This window comes from Trichosurus vulpecula, chromosome 7 (assembly GCF_011100635.1).
Source record: "Trichosurus vulpecula isolate mTriVul1 chromosome 7, mTriVul1.pri, whole genome shotgun sequence".
Taxonomy (NCBI): Eukaryota; Metazoa; Chordata; class Mammalia; order Diprotodontia; family Phalangeridae; genus Trichosurus; species Trichosurus vulpecula.
The window spans coordinates 79,737,103-79,757,773 of record NC_050579.1 but is presented as its reverse complement, the minus strand read 5'-3'; the positions used below and the strand labels follow the sequence as shown (position 1 = coordinate 79,757,773).

The following is a 20,671-nucleotide window of genomic DNA, read 5'->3' as shown; positions in this document are numbered from 1 at the left end:
CAACTATTCTAATAGGAAGAAAGGGGGACTTGTCCAAAGAGACTGATACAACTACACAGTGAACTCATTGGCCAACTTAGATTTTTAAAAACCACATAGAAGAGAGACAAGGGGGCAGATAATGGTAGACAAAAACAAAAGAATGGCAGTCTTTAGAAAAATTAACATTGAAACCACTGAGACTAATAGACAGTCACAACAAAAGACCCTTTAAAGCTATATCGAAAACAAGAGAGAAGTGAACAAGATAGGACCACTTCTTGTAGTAGTCGGGTTAACAGAGAGAATGCAAAAATATTTAACTCATATGCTTTTGTTTTGTCTATGAAGAATGATCTTGAGACTGGGAAGGACAGAACAAAAATGGCTAACAGCAAATTCGGACCCAAGATGAGTGAGTGGATAATGAATGTGCATTTCAAGAATTTTTTAAAGTCACTAGGCCCAGTAAGACATAATAATATTAATAGTAATTACTATTATTTCAACAATGAATTTGTCACTAGGCCCAGATAATAATAATAATAATAATAATAATAATAATAATAATAATAATAATAATAATGTTAATGTAATAGCAGTTATTATTTCACCAAAGAATTCAAGTTACTAGGCCCAGATAATAATAATGTTAATGTTAATAATAGTTATCATTATGAATTCAAGTCACTAGGCCCAGATAAACTGCATTCCAAAGGCTTGAAAAACCTGGTAAGTGTGATTGCTATGCTATTGTCAGTGACCTTTAAAAAATCCTGGAGAACAAAGGAAGTACTGCAGAACTAGAGCCAGGCAAATACTGTCCTGACTTTTAAGACATGGAACAGGGCTGGGGTCTTCACCTCATAGACCAATGAGTTTAACTATGGTTACTTGCAAAAATCTAAAAATAAAAGGGATTGTATTGTGAACAATTAGAAAGGAAACAGTGATCACTAAGGACCAAGCTGGCTTCTTCAAGAACAGGTCATGGTCATGCCAGACTAACCCCATTTCATTTTTGGATGGTCATTAGATAGATAGATCAGGGTATTGCTGCAGACAGCATTGTGGATTTTGGCAAGGCATTTGTTCTAGTCTCTTATGATAGCCTTGTGAACTAGCTGGAGAGATGTGGGCTAGATCGTAGTAGAGTTAGTTGGATTCAGAAATGATTAAATTCCTGGACATCAAAACTAGTTGATTCATATAATCAGTGTCAAACTGGAGGGAAGCCTCTAGGTGTAGTACCCCAGGGATCCATCCCTGACTCAGTTCTGTTCAACATTTTTGCAAATTAGTTCTGTGAAGGCTAAGTCGATTACACTTTCAGGTGACACACAGCTGAAAGGGATCGCTAAAATATCACACCACAGTGGAGGAGAGAGCAAGGTCGTCAGCTTTGCACTGATCTTCCTCATTCAAATCCAATTCATGTGCAAGTCAGGACATCATGCTTTTGATGTCACTGGTCCTCTTTGAAAATAAAGGACAAACAACAATACCAGTCATAATTCCCAAAGACCATGAGAACCTGTCCCAGGGTCAAATAGCTACTATGTGTCAGAGGTGGGCCTTGAATCTAGGTCTAGGCCAGGTCTAATAATATTGACTTTGATAGGCACAGGAGGATGCTGATGAATGTTTACCAACAGATGCTAAGCATTAATGGGAGGATTTGAACACAGGTTCTATGACTCCAGAGATGTTGCTCTCTCCACTATACTGCTCTGGGTCCTCTCAGATTCGGGGTCATTAGGCAGAAGGTGGGCACTCACATCTATCCGTATAGATGGTATTCTTATTCAGGTATATGATGGATTAGATCATCTTTTGGGGTCATTTTAAATACTGAGATTCTAAGGGAACTTAAAGACAGCTAGATGGAATGCTGTAGAGAGTGCTGGATGACCCAAATGAAATACTGCCTTATTAGATTTGTGACCCTGGGTGAGAGACTTAAACTCTCTCAGCCTCAGTTTTCTGCAAAATGGGGATAGTAATAGCCTCTATTTCACAGGGTTGTTGGGTAAACCTTAAAGTGCTTTATAGATGCTAGCTGTTATTATCATAATTAAAGGAGATTAGCACTATCCACTCATTTTACAGATGAGAAAACAGAGATGCAGAGAGGTTGAACAACCTGCCTGAGGTCATAAAGGACGATAGTGGCAGAGTGGGTGATGGAATCTGGACTTCCTGAACCTCATTCCATTGTTCTGGCTTCTACAACATCACAGTGGAATACAAATAACTAACCTCTCTTTGGCTTAAGCGAAAGGAATGGAATTTTAATTGGGGAATTTCAGGCATAAATCACCCCTCAGGAATCACGCTATGAAGACCAGTACTGTCACACACAAATAGAAACAGATCCCTGTGGATCACATATTGACATAGAACTACAAATTAACATGCTGTACGATATGTTGCATTACATCTCTATTTATTTTGTTAAACATTTCCCGATTACACTTTAATTAGGTTCCTGCACCCTGGGAGTTTCGTGGCCTAAGGTTGACACCTCCGAAATAGACAGCTACCCTTCTCCCACAACTTGTAACATCAGTCCTGGAACCTGGCACCTTGGTTGCCCTCATTCTTGGGTTTTCCTTCAGGCCACCAATTAAAAATCAAAGTGATGGTGGTGCTTCCTCAGGTCCTCTGAAAACAGGAAGTCTGGTTTTGTGGCTTCCAACAAGACTATGTCATTTTACTGGCAGGGTTGGGGTTAATGAACCCAAAACACATGTCTGAGAAACTAGCAAGGACAGAAGAGGCAGAAGCAGCAGCTGTGAGACAAGCCTGAAGTGTGCCAATGGTGAAAAGCTAACTGGGGGCATGGAATGCTTTTTGTATTGCCCTTCAGGTGAGCTATAGGTGAGCAGCTTCATCTGCTGCCTGTAAACGAATCTCTAGCAGTTTGGCTTTGCCAGGGTGACAGAGAATGTGCCTTATGTCACTGGATAGAATCCCAGAATCTGGAGGCATGTGAAGAGGGTGGTCTAGGACTATTTGTTCTTAGCAGGGTTCATGTTGCCTCAGAATATACAATCAAATTCAGTTCAGTCCAACCCAATTCAATGAAATCTCAATTCACTGAAGGTCTATTAAATCGGATCTTCTGTATAAGACACTGTTTAGGGATTAAAAATACAAGGGACAGTCAGGACTAGAGACCCTGCCGTATAAAGACAGGGGAGGCAGAACGACACAGAGAAATGAATGATGAACTTGGAGTCATGGGACCTCAATTAAAATTCTGGCCCTTCTCTTTCCTTGCCTGTGTGACCTAGGCAAGACATTTAACTTCTCCTGGCCTCAGTTTCCACTTGAATTCAAATCCTAGCTCTGCTGCTTCCTTCCCTGTGTGATCTGGGCAAGACATCTAACTTCTCTTGGCCTTAGTTTCCACTTGAATTCAAATGTAGCTCTGTGACTTCTTTCTCTGTGTGACCTGGAAAAGACATTCAACCTCTCCTGGCCTTGGTTTCCTCATCTGAAAAATGAGAGGGTCAGATTTCATGGCCTCTGAGGTTTCTTTCATTTCTAAATCTGTGACACTATGAAATAACACAGTTTCCATCCTCAGGGAAGGGCAATGCAGGAGGAAGAGTCCTGGTCTCAGAATCAGGAGATCTGAGGTCAATTCCAGTCCGGACATCTAGGAGTTGTATGCTTCTACACGAGTCATTTAACTTCTCTAAACCTCATTTTCCTCCTTTACAAAAATGGGCATGATATTTGCTCTGCCTACCTTCCAGGATTGTAATGAGGGAAAAGTGTTTTATAAATCTTAGTGCCTATAGAAATACATCCAATCTATCCACAAATGTTTATTAAGAGCCTACTCTGTGCCAGGCACTGAGGAAAGACAAAAGGGACAAAAGTCCATAGCAGGACACTAGGGAAAGCACTGGTGGCTGGAGGAATCAGAAAAGTTCTCATATAGAAGCAACGTTTGAGCTGAGGCTTGAAGGAGACTTGAGGGTCTAAGAAATAGAAGTAGAGGAGGGAGTGAATTCCAGGCATGGGGGAGAGCCAATGAAAAGATACAGGAGACAGGGAACAGATTGCCATGTGTCTTATATGAGGCATAGGAAGGGCAGTTTGACTACATTAAGTGCAGGGAGGGAAGTCATGTACAAGACAGGAAAGATAGATTGGGGTAAAACCTGTTTGACTTTTTGTCTCCACATAACCCTTAGCACCTAGGACAGTGCCTGGCACATACCAGGCGCTTAATGCTTGCTTTTGGAATTGTGAAGGGCTTTCAATGCCCAACAGAAGAGTAACTCACCTTTGCAAGGTCCTTCATTTTCAAGAGAAAGTAGAACTTGAAAAATGAGTGCGATGTGAATAAGTGGTAGACAGAAGGCCTTCCAAGGGCTTTGAGCTACAGGGAATTCTCAAAAGTAAATACGGTATGTGAACCCCACATTGGTAGCCTGTGGGTAGGGAGTGGATTGACATGCATGAGATTTGAGTAACTTTCTAGGGACTCATTAGACACTGTTAAAAAACAAACTGAGGTCCATAGGTGATACGGAAGACTATAAAGGAAACAGCAGAAAATTTTTGCTATGACACACAGGCTATGTAGAACCAGACAAGGACTTTTGTCCTGCTAGGTGGCACTCCATATCACCTTACATGACTTATTTTTTATGGCTACTCCACCTGAAAGCAGATATGGAGAGTCCCTATGACAAGTTTTCATATATTTGACAGGTTGAGAGGGTGAGATAACCGACAAGGTACTGATAATAAGTGGGGTTCTGTTTTCTCCCTCCCCTGCAGGTGGAAATCCTTGACTACAAGACAAAGAAGCAACTATGCTTTCTGGATAAGGTAAATCCAACGAATCCATGAAAATGTCACTTCATCAAAACTGTGACTGAGAATTCTGGGTCCTGAGGAAAATTCAAATGGGGGGTGGGCATGCATAGAGGTCAGTCCCCTAGAACAGACTGCAGAAGGGGGTGGGTAGTAAGTGAAAGGCTGGTGGACCAGCAGGAGAGGAGCTGAATTCCCATGGCTCTAGGAAAACTTCAACAGGGAGGAGAGCATTTCTCCAGATTGTTGGTGTTCAGGGACAAAGCCCTATTCATCCCACTCTGGTTATGGCTCTGTATTTTATAGTTCTTTAAAAAGCCTTGTTTCCTGTAAGCCCCACCTTTCTAAGGTTCAGAATGGGTGGCATAGCACTACTTTATCCACGTAGCCCCAGACAAGAACTCCACCCCTGTTATAGAGGAGTCAATTGCAATAGATACAAAAAAAGTCTTTCAGCCTTCCTGGTCCAGCCACATCTTTGCCTCTAGGTTAAATCCTGGGGGTACCTCACCTGGGCCAACTTCATACCCTAGTGAATTGGAATCACTTGATTCATTTGAAGCCCCCAGAGAGGAAAACCATATTTGTCAATTACCAATCTTGGGAAATATTCAACTCTCCAGATTTGAGTCATGTCGCAGGGAATCAATTAATCTTCTGTCTTTATGTGTCCTAATTAAATGCATCTCTTTGTTCATTTGTTAATTGCAAATACTTCTGATATCTAGGTTGAACCACATGCCTCAATTAATGACATCAGATTGATGTTCCATAAATTTTGTAAGTAGTGTGTATGTTTTCTAAAGTATGCCAAACATAGACATCCCATTCATTGCAAGTGTCATATGTACTGATGCAAATTAATGCTAATTTTATTGATTTGTTTAGAGAAAGACCTACCTAAAATAGAAATGAACTTTGTAAATAGAAAATTCTAAATGGTAATTGTCTCAGAATGATTTCCATTTTTCTTTATACATCTAAAGGCAACTATTTTTAAGTCAACTATGATGGTACTTTAGTTTCACCTGAGTCCAATGTGAGTTTTAAGCACTACTAGTCTAATTCTCATATTGAATATATTCTTACTAAAACAACAAGTTGGCTTGTCCTTGCAATGTCTTGTCCAGTTCTCCTGTGGCTGACCAAATTTGGGTATCTTCTCAAGCCCATCATTTTTGGGGTTTCCATTGAATTTGAACTGGAAGTCCCATAGGCATCTTTAAAACGTCCACAACAGAACTCATTGATTTTCCTCCCAATGTACTCCTTCTGAACCTCACTATTTCCATAGAGAGTACCATTGTCCTTCTGATCACCCAGGATTGCGACCTTGGTGCCATCTTCAATTCCTCATTGTCCTTCAGCCCACACATCCAATCAGTTGCTAAGGTCTTGTCAATTCTTCCTCCATAATGTCTCTCTCATTCCTCCACTTCTCTCCACTCACAAAGCCTCTGCCCTGGTTCAGGCTTTCAACACCTTCTGTCTAATCTTTTGTACCTTTCAATCACCTTTTGCAATAGCCTCCTAAATGGGTTGCTTGCCTCAAGTCTCTCCCCACTCCAACTGGGCGTGAGAGAACCACCAAAGTAATTTTCCTAAAGGACAGGTCTGACCACATTGATTCCCTCTTTAATCAATTCTAGTGGCTCCTCATTACCTCCAGGATCTAACACAAACCCCTCTGCTTGGCCCCTGCATGAATTGGCCTCATTCTTCTTTTTGGTCTTAAGAATTTCCCTTCACACATTTCCCAGTTCAGCCAAGATGGTCTTCTTACTGCTCCTAACACAAAATACTCCACCTCTGACCTCCCTGCCCTTGCACTGGCTGTCCCTCATGCCTGAAATATAGTCCTCCTCACCTCCACATCTTAGAATTCTTAGTGTCCTTCAAAACTCAAATCAAATGCCTCTTTTCAAAGCCTTTCCCAGCCCCAAGGCTGCTAATGCCTCTCACCTCCCCACCATTACTTTGTCTTTATTTTGCATATACATGTTTATGCATGTATTGTTTTCTCTCAATAGAATGCAACCTTTCTGGGGGCAGGGCCCATTTCATTTTAACCTTTGTATCCCCAGTGCCTGACACATAGTAGGTACTAAATTGACATTTGTTGTTATTGGTTCTCTTCCAGATCCTCAATGGTACCCAGCAAGACAGTCAATGAGACTCGATCCCAGTAAGTACCAGTCAGTCAAACTGATGATGCATTTGGGGAGGGGGAGGACAAGCCCCACTCCATGAGCTTTGGAAGAGTTCTTCATGTAAACAAAGTGCTAGTTAGAGATGATGGTGGCAACAGCTGCAGTGTGTGGTGGTTGAGGATGTTGCTTAATGGAATGAATATGAGTCTCTAGTCTTAACCACCACCAGTTTTGCAAGGTGTCAGTGGCCTTACGGAGTGAGGTTGGACTTGGGAGGCAAGAGAGACTAAAGGTTTAAATCCTACTTTGGTGTTTACTAGTCATGTGACAATAGACCATTCATTGCTTTTCTGAGTTTCAGTTTATTCATTTCTAAAATCAATCAAATCAGCAAGAATGTATGAAGTACCTACTATGTGCCAGCACTGGGGAGACAGAGAAAGGCAAAAACAGTCTTTGCCCTCAAGGAGCTTCCATTCTAAAGAAAGCTGATAAATTCAGTGGCAAATGTTGGTTTTGTCTCCATCTCCATTGAAGATCTGCCTCTCAGTCTGGTAATTGGAAAGATGTAATATCAAATAAGATAATAACTATAAAGCACCTAGCATAGTGCCTGGCACATGGTAAATGCCGTATACATGTTAGCTATAATAATTATATTCTGAAAGGAGAGAATACTCTCTATGGTATCTTCTAGGGTCAACTTACAGTTGCATTGGGAGCACAATCAGCTGAGAAAACAGGCTCTTATTAAATGCTCTGTTCTAGGTGCTGAAGATGCAAAGACAAAAGTAAAATAGTCCCTATCCTCAAGGAACTTACAGTCTACCAGGCAGCTAGTTGGCATGGTGGCTAGCATAGTACCCTCACAGGCAGCTAGATAGTGGAGTGGCTAGAGATTTGGGCTTGAAGTCAGGAAATTTTGTGTTCAAAAGTGACCTCAGACACTATCTGTGTGACCTTGGGCAAGTTACTTAGTCTCTACTTGCCTCAGTTTCCTAACTGTAAAATGGGGACAATACTTTATAGGATTGTTGTGAAAATCAAATGAGTTAATATTTGTAAAATGACATCTATAACACTGCTGGGCACATAGTAGGTGTTTGTTTGTTGTTGCTGTTTGTCTGTCAGGTCCCATTCATCATGACCCCATTTGGGGTTTCTTTGGCAGAGATATTGAGGTGGTATGCTATTTCCTTCTCCAGCTCATTTTACAGATGAGGAAACTGAGGCAAACAGAGTTAAGCGACTTGCCCAGGGTCACACAGCTAGTAAGTGTCTGAGTCCAGCTTTTCTTCCTGACTCCAGGCCTGACACTCTATCCACTGCACCACCTAGCCGCTGAAAGGCTTAATTAGGGCTTGTCAACTGGAACTTTGTCCCAAGGTGCTGAAATTTAGAGGGTGACAGCCGTACTTGTATTCATAGTCAGTAAAAACACTCAAGCTGCCCCCACATAGTAGATGTTTCATAAATGCTTATTTCCTTCCTCCCCCTCCCTCAAAGTCACAAGTCTGGAACTCAAATTCCATCTCAGACATCAATTTGCCGTGTGACCCTGAACCTTTCTGTCTGTTTCCCCATCTGAAGAAAATAAATGGACATAATAACAACTACTTTGCACGATTGTAAAGATCAAATGAGAGGGACCTGGCCAAACTTTAAATTGCTATACAAATATTAACTATTATTATTATTGGAGAAAACAACACATACAGAGTTAAGTTAATGCAAATGATATGGAAAATAAATACAAAGTCATTTTAAGGGTAGGAGGAAATCTCTAGCAACTAGGCTAATCAGCAAAGACTTCTTTTACTGGAGGTATCACTTGAGCTGTTTCTTGAGTGGAACTAAGGGTCCCAAGAGGCAGAAGGGCAGAGGGAAAGCATTCCAGGATTGGGGGACAGCATGGAAAGGCCTGGAGATGAAAGATCCAATGACAGCTTCAGTAAAAGCCGGTTAATGACAGAAAGACACATTCTCACAAAGGAAGCATGATTAGGTAACAGTTTAGTTGAAAAAGATCTGGGGAGTCCAGTGGACTTTGAACCCAACATTTGTCAACATAGGATAGGCAGCCAAAGAAAGCTAATACAATCTCTGGGGTCATTAAGACAGACATAGTTTCTAGGACTAGGGAGGTGATGGTCTCACTCTCATTTGCCCTCATTAGGCTACACCTAATTCTGGGCATCACACTTTAGAAATCACATTGATAAGCTAGAAAATGCCCAGAGGAAGGGCAACCAGGATGGTAAAGGACCTGAAGCCCATTTCAGAGAGAAACAGTTAAAGGAACTGGGAAGAGTTAACCTGGAGGAGACTCAGGGAGGATATGATTGTCATCTTCAAGGATTTGGAGGCTGTCACGTGGAAAAGGGATTAGCTTTGTTATGCTTGGCCCCAGAGAACCAGGAGGATGATGGGAAACAGATTGCAGCTCAGTGTTGGGAGAGACCTCCTCACAATTGGAGTGATCCCAAAGGGGAAAGGGCTACCTTAGGAGGGGGCAAGTTCTTCACTGAAGGTCTTTCAGAAATGCCTAGGCCAGGAGTGATGACTCATGCCCGAGACTAATGGATTGCTTGAACTCAGGCATTCTAAACTGTAGTTGGGCTAAAGCTGATAGGGTGTCCTCATCAGTAGGGTGAGTCACCAGGAGCAGGGGGCCAACAAGCTACCTAAGGAGGGGCAGACTGGCCTAGGTCAGAAATGGGCCTGGCCAAAGTGGACCAGGCCAAAGCTTCCGTGCCTATCAATAGTGGGAGCAAGCCCAGGCGTAGCCACTGAATGTCTAGCCTGGGCAAGATAGGGAAATGAAGTCCCCCAAAACAAGAAAAAATAAAAGCCTGGATGGGGACTTGTGTTCGAGTTCTGGGTGGTATAGATGACTTCTGAAGTCTCCTGCATCCAGGGAGCCTATGCTCTTGTAGTTTTGAATGAAAATAAAAGACTCTCCTTCTCCTTCTCCTCCTTCTCATGTTCTCCTTCTCCTTCTTGTTCTCTTCCTCCTTCCTTCTTCTTCTATTTCTCCTTCTCCTTTTCTTCTTCCTTTCCTCCTCCTCCTCCTCCTTCTTCATAGTAATAATGATGATAACAGCTAGCATTTTTATAGTGATATAATGCTTGCAAAATGCTTTACAAATAGAATCTCGGTTTATCCTCACAACAACTCAGGAAGGCAGGTACAATTATTTTACAGATGATAAAACTGAGGCAGACAACTGGTTAAGTGGCTTGGTGGCACAGTGGTTAGAATGCCTGGCCTGAAGTCAGGAATCCCTGAGTTTAAATCCAACCTCAGACATTTACTGGTGGTGCGACCTTGGGCAAGTCATTAAAACAAAACAAAACAAAAACAAAGCCCTCTGTCTGCCTCAGTTTCCCCATCTGTAAAATGGAGATAGTAATTGCACTTCCCTCTCAGGGTTGTGAGGGTCTAAGGACATAATAACTGTAAAGTACTTAGTGCTGCTGAGTCCTTGTTTTCCTCCTCCTCATTCTCATCCTCTTCTTCCTCCTCTTTAAAGTGCCAAACTTTACAATTATTCTCATTAGACGCTCACAACCCTGTAGGCACATAGTATATAATATACAAATGTTAGTTATTATCATTATTATTGCCCAGGGTCACGTGGCTAGCAAATGTCTGAAACTGGATTTGAACTCAGGTCTGCCTGACTCCATGTCCAGGCCTCTATCTAGCTCCCTCTAGGTTGCATTTCTAGCAGTTTTGCAAATACTCTACAAATATTGTAATTTTACTTTCCTCCAAACAGCAGCCTGGGTGACTGTGGTCACTCTAACTTGGCAGTCTGAAAGGTTCCCAGTGGATAAGATGTTCGCCAATGCATTTCCAGAGTCCATTACAGGATTTGGGATATGGCTCTTTCCTGGTACTGTTTCCTTTCTCTTGCATTCACCCATATGAGCATCTTTCTTTCCCAGAGGGAAAAGCCTTGAGGAATGAGGAGATCCTGCAAAAGCTTCCAGTTGGCACAACAGCCACCCTCTATTTCAAAGACTTGGGGCCACAAATCGGATGGACAATGGTAAGCAGTGAAGGGAGGGACAGATGCTCATCTAAGGCTTGAGTTTCACTCATTTTCTTTCTGCAGCACTGGGGAAGGAGAGGGAGGGGCTGGCTGCTAACTTGGTTTGTTCCAGTAGGAAGAGATTTGATTCAAGATGGAGGATCTGGGTTCAAGTCCCCGTCTCTGAGTAGCCTCTCCCTCCTGTGCCCAAGTGATTTAAAGAGGGGCGAGGGAGCCTCCTGGGTCATGGCATCACAGGAGAGTTGCAGTTGTGCACCTGTGCTCCCAGCTTCTGGGGATCTGAGCAGAGGGAGGGCTGTAAACAATCCTGCCTCCTGACCCTCCTCACAGTCCCCTCAGTCTGGTCCCTGTTTCAACCAGTGTGAGGATAATAATGTCTCTCTGATCCTTACTCCCTTCTCTCCCAGGCAAGGAAAGTAGATGAGCCTTCTGGAATTTCTTCTAGCTCCCCTCCCCCACAGAGTGATACTTGGATCACCTCCAACGGGCTCAATCTTCCTTCCTTCCTTCCTTCCTTCCTTCCTTCCTTCCTTCCTTCCTTCCTTCCTCCCATCCTTCCTTCCTTCCTTATCTCCTTCCTTCCTTCTTTCTTTCCTTCCTTCCTTCTTTCCTTCCTGATGGAAACTCCAGGGGATTACAGTAGTTGAGAAGGATGGCAAGATGTTGGGCAAGCGCCATCTTCCAGCTACTGTTATAACAGCTGGCTAGCCTGAAGGATGAGAGCTGTCATAATGAAGGGTCTCACATGTAACTGCTACCTTTTAACAGAGGGCAAAGTTAATGGAATCAAAGGCTTAACCTTGTTGTCATTCAGTCATTTTCAGTCATGTCCAACTCTTTGTTACCCTATTTGAGGTTTTCTTGGCAGAGATACTAGAGTGGTTTGCTATTTTCTTCTTCAGTTCATTTTATAGATGAAGAAACTGAGACAAACAGGGTTCAGTGACTTGCCCAGAGCCACAGCTAGTGTCTGGGGCCAGCTTTGAACTTAGGAGCATGAATTTTCCTGACTCCAGGCCCAATATTCTATCCACTGCACCACCTAGCTGCCCAAAGGCTTAACTAGGGCTTGTTAATGGAACTTTGTCCCAAGGTGCTGAAATTTACAGGGTGCCAGTAGCACTTGTACCTCTAGTTAGCAGAAACACCTAAACTCAACAGAAAGTTAGCAAGATTTGTTAAAATAGCATCCAGATAGTATGCCTCTTCCTCACCTCTTGCCTGCCACAGCTCATTTGAGATTCTTATTGGCTTGACCCCATACCGATTCCCCTCATAGTAGCCATTCTCAGGGCATCATAAAGTCATAGGTACATAGATTCAGAGCTGGAAGCAACTTCCAGAGACCATCCCTCTATCACTCTGAGGGCTCTTCCCTGCCACTCCTCTCCAGCGTAATTTGTCTTAAAAAGTTAATTTAAGGATTGCTTTCATGCTGGCCAGCCCAAGGTTCATTTTGTGGTCTTTGCCCTAGATACTAAAACTTCTGGTTAAATGGAAACTTAGTGTTTCTGGCACTGAGTTTTCTGAGGAGGATATGGCTAGAAATGCATTGGTTCATTTGAAGGGTTCATCATCTTTTAGAGGAGACAAAATGACTACATTTTTTGACCAGGTCTTTGGTGATTTCCAAATAGAAACCCTTCCAATACTTGCCCACAGTGAATTTCCCAACTCTTCCCCTCTTGGCCATCAAGGCAGGTATCAGGTCCCACAAAGCAGTTACAGATGTGGTCTCTGTATAAATGGGAATTACTGGCAATCAGGTCAATAAGAGGGGCTTCAAGTTACAAAACTCTCTCTTCTTTTGCAGGTGTTTTTGATCGAATACGCAGGATCACTCTTCATCTACCTCCTGTTTTACCTCCGAATGCCTTTTGTCTATGGCCTGGAAAAGAAACTCATGTCAAGGAGGCTTCCTGTGGTCAAGTGAGTCTTATTAGGCATGCCAATCAGTCAATCAACCATAGATCTTGGGATCATAGATTTAGAGCTGGATGGCACCTTAGAGGCTATTGAATCCAGATCTCTCATGTTCCAGATGAGGAAACAGAAGTACATATAGGTTTAAGAGACTTGCCCAAGGTCACACAACTAACAAGTATCTGAGGTGAGATTTGAACTCAGATCTTCTAGCACCTCATCCACTAAACCTATCAACAAGCATTTATTAAGTACCATCTCACCCCTGAATCTTCTAGTGCAGGGGTACTCAAAGTGTGGCCTGAGGAAGCTGGGGGTCCCCAAGGTCCCTTTAGGGGGTCTGTGTGGTCAAAACTATTTTCATAATGATACTAAGATATTTTCATTTTTAATAAAGTAAATATCAGTAGATTTGACCCATATAAACAAAAGTTCTTTGGGAACTTTTTGGGAACCCAGGAAGATTCAGTAGAAATTATCTTTAATTTCATGACTTTGATTCCAGGTATTTTATAATAGCTGTGTCTTGAGGGAGCATAAATGAATGAAGATACACTTATTAAGCCAGGCACTGTACTAAGCTCTGAGGATTCAAATACAAAAGCAAGACAATCTCTGCCTTCACAGAGCTAACATTCTAAGAGGTGGAAATAGTAGCATGGCCTCGTGAATGGAGTGCTGGAGTTCGAATCAGGAAAACCTGGGTTCAAATTCCACCTTTGACACTTACTGGCTGTGTGACTCTGGGCAAGTCACTTAACCTCTTGTCTGCCTCGGTTTCCTTGTCTGTGAAAGGAGAATAGTAGCATCTACCCCCTAGAGGGTTCTATGGGGCTCCAATGAGATAATGTCTGTGGAAAGTGCTTTGTAAACCGTAAAGTGCTTTATGAATGTTAAATATTGTTACGATTATTGTGGAGAGGCACGTTGATGTAGTTTATAAAATACGGATAATGATACCTGTAGTCTCTATGTCAAAAGGTTGTTGTGAGGCTCAAATGAAAGAAGTGATAATAACAATAATGTAACGTATATATCCCTTTAAAGTTCTCAAAGCCCTTTACCTACATTATTTCATTTGAGCCTCATTACAGCTCTGTGTGGTAGATGTTATTATTATCCCCATTTCACAGATGGGAAAACTGAGTCTGCGAACCATCAAGTGACTTGCCCACTGTCATAAGGCTAGTAAGTAACTCAGGTATTCTTGCTTCTAAGTCCAACGTTTGATTGTCCACCATTCCTCCTAGCAGCAGCATTTCTATAAAATACTTTAATAAACTTTAAAGCACTATGTAACTTTGGGCTATCTTTAATTTATCATTAAAAACCCCTTTTATCTTGCCTTATCTAGCTTGGCATGCATCTGCCATTCTTCCCACTACATCAAACGATTGATTGAAACCATCTTTGTCCATCGGTTCTCTCATGGGACCATGCCTCTGAAGAGTATCTTTAAGGTAAATTCTCGCCGGCTGGCACACCAGCCCCTGATCCCCCCTGCTCTGCTTCACACTCTTCTTGGCTGTGGCTTTGTGGTAACGTATGGTGCCGACTTTTCGTGCCCAGAGCCGCTGATTCCTCGATAAGATCTCTTACCCACAACATTATTTCAGCCTTCATAACCTCTCCTCCGCACTCCTCACCTCACCTCCTTGGAATCCCAGATACAGTTTCCTATTGATGTTTTAAGCATTGCAAAGTATCATATCCCTTCAGTTTTCCTTCCCTTCCCCTCTTGGCTCTTTGGATATGATTTCAAAATTACTGCTGTATTTTTAAAGACATCTTCCTGCCAAGTAGATACTTGTAGATTTTGCCCTTTTTTTTGGTTTGTTTTGGTCTCCCTCCCTGCTGTTCTTTATAATTAGAGGGGAGATGTGGTCCGATGACAGTCCAAAGATGATGCTAGGGCTGGCAGCACTTGAGTCCTGCTCTTGGCTTTGATCTTTGAGCTTCCCTTCTAGCTTTGGGCAAATCCCTCCAAACTCTTGTTTCATCCTGGGTATAATGAATAGATTAGGTGAGGTGAGGGTGGAATGAGGGCAACCATAGACCGAGAGGTAGAAAGGACCATAGAACTCATCTGGTCCAGACCCTTCATTTTATAGAGGAGGAAACCAAGACCTAGGAGAGTGAAATAATTCTCCCAATGTCACACACACAATAAGAGTCAGAGGTGGGGAGAATATAATTTCCAAAATGCTAAATGTTAAGTTCTTGGAGAAACACCTTTGTGCAAGAGCTGAAGCCAGGGGTAGAGAGTGGTCTCCTTTCTGTGCAGATGCTTTGCTGTATTGAGGAATAAACAGAACAGTAGAGATGGGCTTCCTGGTGGCCAAACCTATCTCCACTTGAGCATGCTTTGTTAGCTGACTTGTTGGGACACAGTGTGGTATAGTGGGGAATATGGCACATCTGGTGGTAGAAGATACAGGACTGGAGCCCAGCTTTGACAATTAGAATGGTACTGTGGTATGAATGAATGAAATGAATGAAAATGCATTTATTAAGCACTTTCTACATACCAGGCACTGCGCTAATTGCTGAGAATACAAACAGAAAAAGCAAGACAGGCCCTGCTCTCAAGAAGCTCCCACCCAAATTGGGGAGACAACACGTGAAAGAAAGTTCAGCTGTAGGATGGATGGCAAGGCCCATAATTCCAAAAGATGTTGTGGAGGGGCAGATGATGGCAAAGCCAGAAGATCCTTTGAAAAAAATATTAGTTCTGGAGTCAGAGGACCTGGTTTCAAATTCCGTCTCTGACGCTATTTGACCTTGGCCTCAATCTCCTTGTCTATAAAATTAGGGAGGTTGAACTGGATGGTCGCTGAGGTGCCTTCCATTTCTAAATCTCTGATCTTGTGACTTTTGTGTTTTGCTGAAGTAGAGAAAACCATCACATGCACTTGAATTAACCATACTTATTTAAAACAATAGCAACAACCGTGAAATTGGGTATGATGACGCATGCCTTTGATGCTACTGGGAGGCTGAGGCTGGTGGACAATTAGAAGGAGGGAGTTCTGAGCTTTAATGGGCTAAGCTGATTGGCTGCCCCTATTAAGTCTGGTGCCATTATGATAAACTCCTAGGAGTGGGAGTCCACCAGGCAGCCTGAGTCGGTGCAAACCAGACAGGTCAGAAAAAGCAGAGCAGATTAAAGTTCCCTTTCTGACCAATAATGAGATGGGGTGAACGGCCACTGAACTTCTGGCCTGGGGGAGATGAGGAGACCCAGTCTCCCCCTACCCCTCCCCTCTAAAAAACTACTCAAAGCCAATCCCAGTGGAACATGGGGCTGAAAGCCAAGGATCCCAGTGTTGAGGAATGGTGTGTGTGTGTGTGTGTGTGTGTGTGTGTGTGTGTGTTTGTGCGTAGCCATGTGACCAGGTGCTATGTGAAAGAAAACCTGACCCTTGATCTCCAAACGATTTTGGTTGGTGCCAAAGTGACCTTGAAGCCTCTAGTGTTGTTGGTGGGGGATTAAGTGGCCCCATATGAACTTTCAGTCCTGCTTTGTAAACATTTCAATCCTTGTAAATTGTCCTTTTCCTATTGATCATCTGACAGCCCAGAGTTGATTATCAAGTCCATTAATCTCATTTAGTGTTCCTGGAATAGAAAACATTGCCAAAAAAGTAAGACTGAGCCAGCTGCAGCCCTTTCCCCAGGGTGCCCCAATTCCCCAGCCAAGGGGAAGAGGCAGAACTCCATGCCCACAGGAAGGACTACCCTGCCCCCTGACTTGGAGGGATCTCTTCTGCCCCTCTGGAGGGTCTTCCAGAATCCTAGGTGAGGAATCTTTGTTCTGTCCCCCAGGAGCTGGGGAAGCTTCACACATGGATGTGGGAGCTGAATTTGCCATGGCAGTTTAGGGATGTAGCAACTGGGGGCTTTCAACAGTCCCTGTTGAAAATGGGCATTACCCATGTAGGTAATACCAGCCTCTTGCCTCTACCTTGAGGCAAATTTAGGAATTTGGCTTTGTTGCTGTTCAGTCGTTTTTCATTCATGTCCCACTCTCTGTGAGTCCATTTGGGATTTCCTTCTCCAGCTTGTTTTACAGATGAGGGACTGAAGCAAACAGGGTCACATGGCTCCTCAGTGTCTGAGGCCAGATGTGAACTCAGGAAGAGGAGTCTTTCTGACTCGGGCCCAGCACCCCATCCATTGCCTTTGTTAACATTGCTTTCGGTCTTTCCTCTTCTGGGAGGTAGCATGTACAGTGGAAAGGGCACAAACTGGGAGCTGGGGTTCAAATCCGTCTGTCACCTTAATAATTAATAATAATGTTTTTTATAGCGCTTTAAGGTTTGCAAAGTGCTTTACAAATATTATCTCGTTTTACCCTCACAACAACCTTGGAAGGTAGTTGCCATTATTATCTTTATTTTACAGATAAGGAAACTGAGGAAGATAAGTTAAGTGACTTGTGAAGGGTCACACAGCTTGTAAGAGATTTGAACTCAGATTTTCCCACCTCTAGGCTCAGTGCTCTATCCACTGCGTCACTTCCTAACCTAACCTATGACCTTTAGCAAGTCAATGAACTTCTCTGAATCTCAGTTTTCTTAATTATAAAATGACGAGTTGGACCAGACAGCAGTGCTTTCCAGGACCTGGATTTTGCTAGGTCATCTTTTGCCTTACCTTGTCCAGAACCCAGGCCACCACCTATTCCTGGCCATTTCCAAACCAGGCCACAGTGATGATACACTTTCACCCATGCCTCCCCTCTCTTGATTTCCAACTTTATGTGTCATCGTGCCCTGTCAGAATGTAAGCATCTCGAGGGCAAGGACTTGCTTATATTTATATCCCCAACATTTAGCACACAGTAAGTGCTTAATAAATGCTTTTAAATGCATTCACTCATTCATCCCAACTACCCTCCATTCTGAAGTTCTATGATCATAGCTATAACTTGTCTGAATCCAGTCATTGTTTCCAAGACATGAATGAACTTAATAGATTGAATCTGTCCTTTCTTTTGAGACACCCAGCTTTAGTCTGCTGCAGGAGAACCAGGTAAAGTATCTCAGTCCAAGCTGATCTGCTCTGTTAGCTATTAGGAGTGTATTCAGTCTGATAATGCCTCTGGTACTGTTGAGACTCACACTGGGCCAGAGGGAAATTAAGATGGCCTTATAGATGACTTTCAGCAGGTGCATATACTTCAGGTTTAGGAATTAGGAGGAGAAGAAGGAGTAGAAAGAGGAAGAGAAGGAGGAAGAGGAAGAGGAGAAGGAGGAGGAAGAGAAGGAAGAGAAGGAGAAGGAGGAGAAAGAGGTGGAAGAAGAGGAGGAGAAGGAGGAGGAACAGGAAAAGGAGGAGGAGAAAGAAGAAGAAGAGGAGGAAGAGGAGGAGGAGAAGAAGAAGGAGAAGGAGGAAGAGAAGGAAGAGAAGGAGAAGGAGGAGAAAGAGGTGGAAGAAGAGGAGGAGAAGGAGGAAGAAGAGGAAAAGGAGGAGGAGAAAGAAGAAGAAGAGGAGGAAGAGGAGGAGGAGGAGGAGAAAGAGGATGAGGAGAAAGAGGAAAAGGAGGAGAAGGAGAAGGAGGACAGGAGCTGATTGATGATAATGGTGATGACAATAACACTACAGAGTTAAAAATCCCCTCTAATATTAGATATAATTACTCTCCTGAGTGGCTCACAAAAAGGGAGGTGATGTCCACTCCAATGGAGAGATGGGAGAGAGAGAGGGAGAGGCAGAGAGAGACAGAGACAGAGAGAGAGCACGAGCTTTTTCTTTTAGACAGTTTTGCACACGGTGCTTGGAATGTAAATATCTCCACCCACTGACCACTCTGGTCAGTTTTCACAGCCCCTTCCAGCCTTACCTGAGTCAGTCATGGAGTGGATTATGCATGTGCAGGGGACCAAGATAAGTGAAACTGCAGGAATGGACTGGAAATGTATCTAGGTGTTCTTGGCATAAGACTCTTTAGGTTTTACTCTTCATTGCTCTGAAGCACAGCATTGCTGTGGGGCTGGGGAGGGTGAGAGAGGCTGATAGAAATCCAATCTAATTTGGATTTATTGGCAGAACATTCCAGAGCAGCGGTTATGCCGGGGTCATACCAAGAAGGACCACCATGTGCGGCTTCAAATCTGAATCAGTCAGGAATATAGACTATCTCCACCAATCCCCTGATCTATCAGACTGGTCTCTCCCTGTCATAGAAGGAACCTTGGGTAGTCTGGCCTGGCCTGTTCTCGATGAAGCCACACTGGCTTTCTGTGATCTCTGCTTCCTTGTCTAAATGTTCTCTCACTGTGACTCTGATGATTGGAGTCTCCTGGGACTTGAAAGCTCTAACCCATTTGCATCGGTGTTTTCAGAGTCTCTTTGCAGTCACTTGATGATAAGCTGTTTTTCTCTCACATTGTTTTGCCAGGGGCAGTGTTGCTGGACTGGCACCTAACTCTGCCATGCCCTCAGGGCTTCCCTAATGTTTTGAGGAGGAGATAGACAGCAGCCCAGAGTCTCTGGTCTCTGGCAGGGTTCATGCATTTGAACACAAACCTTTTGCAGAGATGAAGTAGCACCTGTAAGGATGGGCCTTTAGTAACTGTCTTTTGGTTACTATAACAACAAAAGAAGGTGCATGACCTTTGACTACTGGTTCCCTCTCAGTCTTCCTTCACTTAGCGGGTGAAGCATCCAAGGTCAAGGCTGAGATATCAAGGGTGGGAGCATGAGGGAAGGAGATGGATTCTTTGGGGGTAGTTATAGTCAATGCTTAATAAATGTTTGTGGGTTGGCCAACTGACTCTGCTTTGCATTTCCAAACCCCTCCATCCAGTGTAACCTTGTAATCTGGATTTCAAACCTCAAGCATCTGGCATAAGACTGCCCTAACTGGTAGAGGGAATGATAACTGAGTGAGGGGCAGAGGTGATTCAAGAGTTCTGGAGAAGACAGACACTCTTCTTCATTCCGTGTGTGTGTATGTGAGAGAGAGAGAAAGAGGCTAAGAGAGAAACAGAGATAGAGACAGAGATGGAGAAAAAGAGACAGAGAGATGGATAGACAGAGAGACTGTTTCAACAATCTGTCTAGCAGCTTCTGTGGGGGCATAAGATCCACAGCCAGCACCCGGAAAGCTGCCAACAGCATAGGTTCTTTCGATCTGCTTAACTAAGTAAAGCAAGGTGAAAGGGGTTGACAAGCTTACTTTAATTCAGCATGCAAATATCATTCACTTAGTTCAGGGGAAAAAGCCAGCACCCTGAACTGCAGCGCAAATTACAAACAAATTACAAATATCAACAGACAGACCCAATACAATTCATAGTTACCAACATCTAGGTTCAGCCCGAGAGCTCAGAACAAGGCCTGGCCCAGAGTCACGAGAGCCACCACTGCTGTAGGTAAGAGCTCCAAAGAACAGACAGCCAACCCCTGGTTTTTCTATCTTTTTCAGCGTCAGGGGTGAGTCACACATGCGACTCACCCACGTGACCTAGAATCATCACAAAGAGGTGGGCTTAAACCCACGTGGTCTAAAAGCCTCTGCTCTCCCAGACATGTAAACTAGGCCCTTCCTGGAGTTAGCCCCACCTTGGGCCCCACCTTAGTTGCCAATCCACACCCACATAGGTTTTACACCTAATAGGGATTTGGGCCTGGGGCTTAGCACCTAGTAAGACTCAATGAATTACTCAAAGGCAACAAAAGCCAAACTATTCAAGGGCACTTGTTGAACTAAGTGCTAAG

At 43.4% G+C, this 20,671-nt stretch overlaps 1 protein-coding gene across 1 annotated transcript in view; it reads left to right on the top strand.

The window, feature by feature from the left end:
* The first annotated feature begins 363 nt into the window (after nt 1-363).
* LOC118857564 (very-long-chain enoyl-CoA reductase-like) overlaps nt 364-20,671 on the top strand; it is a 40,205-nt gene continuing 19,897 nt past the window's right edge. Inside the window, exons 1-7 of the mRNA XM_036768202.1 lie at nt 364-394; nt 4,751-4,830; nt 5,544-5,595; nt 6,956-7,000; nt 10,917-11,020; nt 12,837-12,952; nt 14,301-14,406. Coding sequence (XP_036624097.1) covers nt 364-394; nt 4,751-4,830; nt 5,544-5,595; nt 6,956-7,000; nt 10,917-11,020; nt 12,837-12,952; nt 14,301-14,406 — 534 coding nt within the window. The remainder of the gene's footprint in view (nt 395-4,750; nt 4,831-5,543; nt 5,596-6,955; nt 7,001-10,916; nt 11,021-12,836; nt 12,953-14,300; nt 14,407-20,671) is intronic.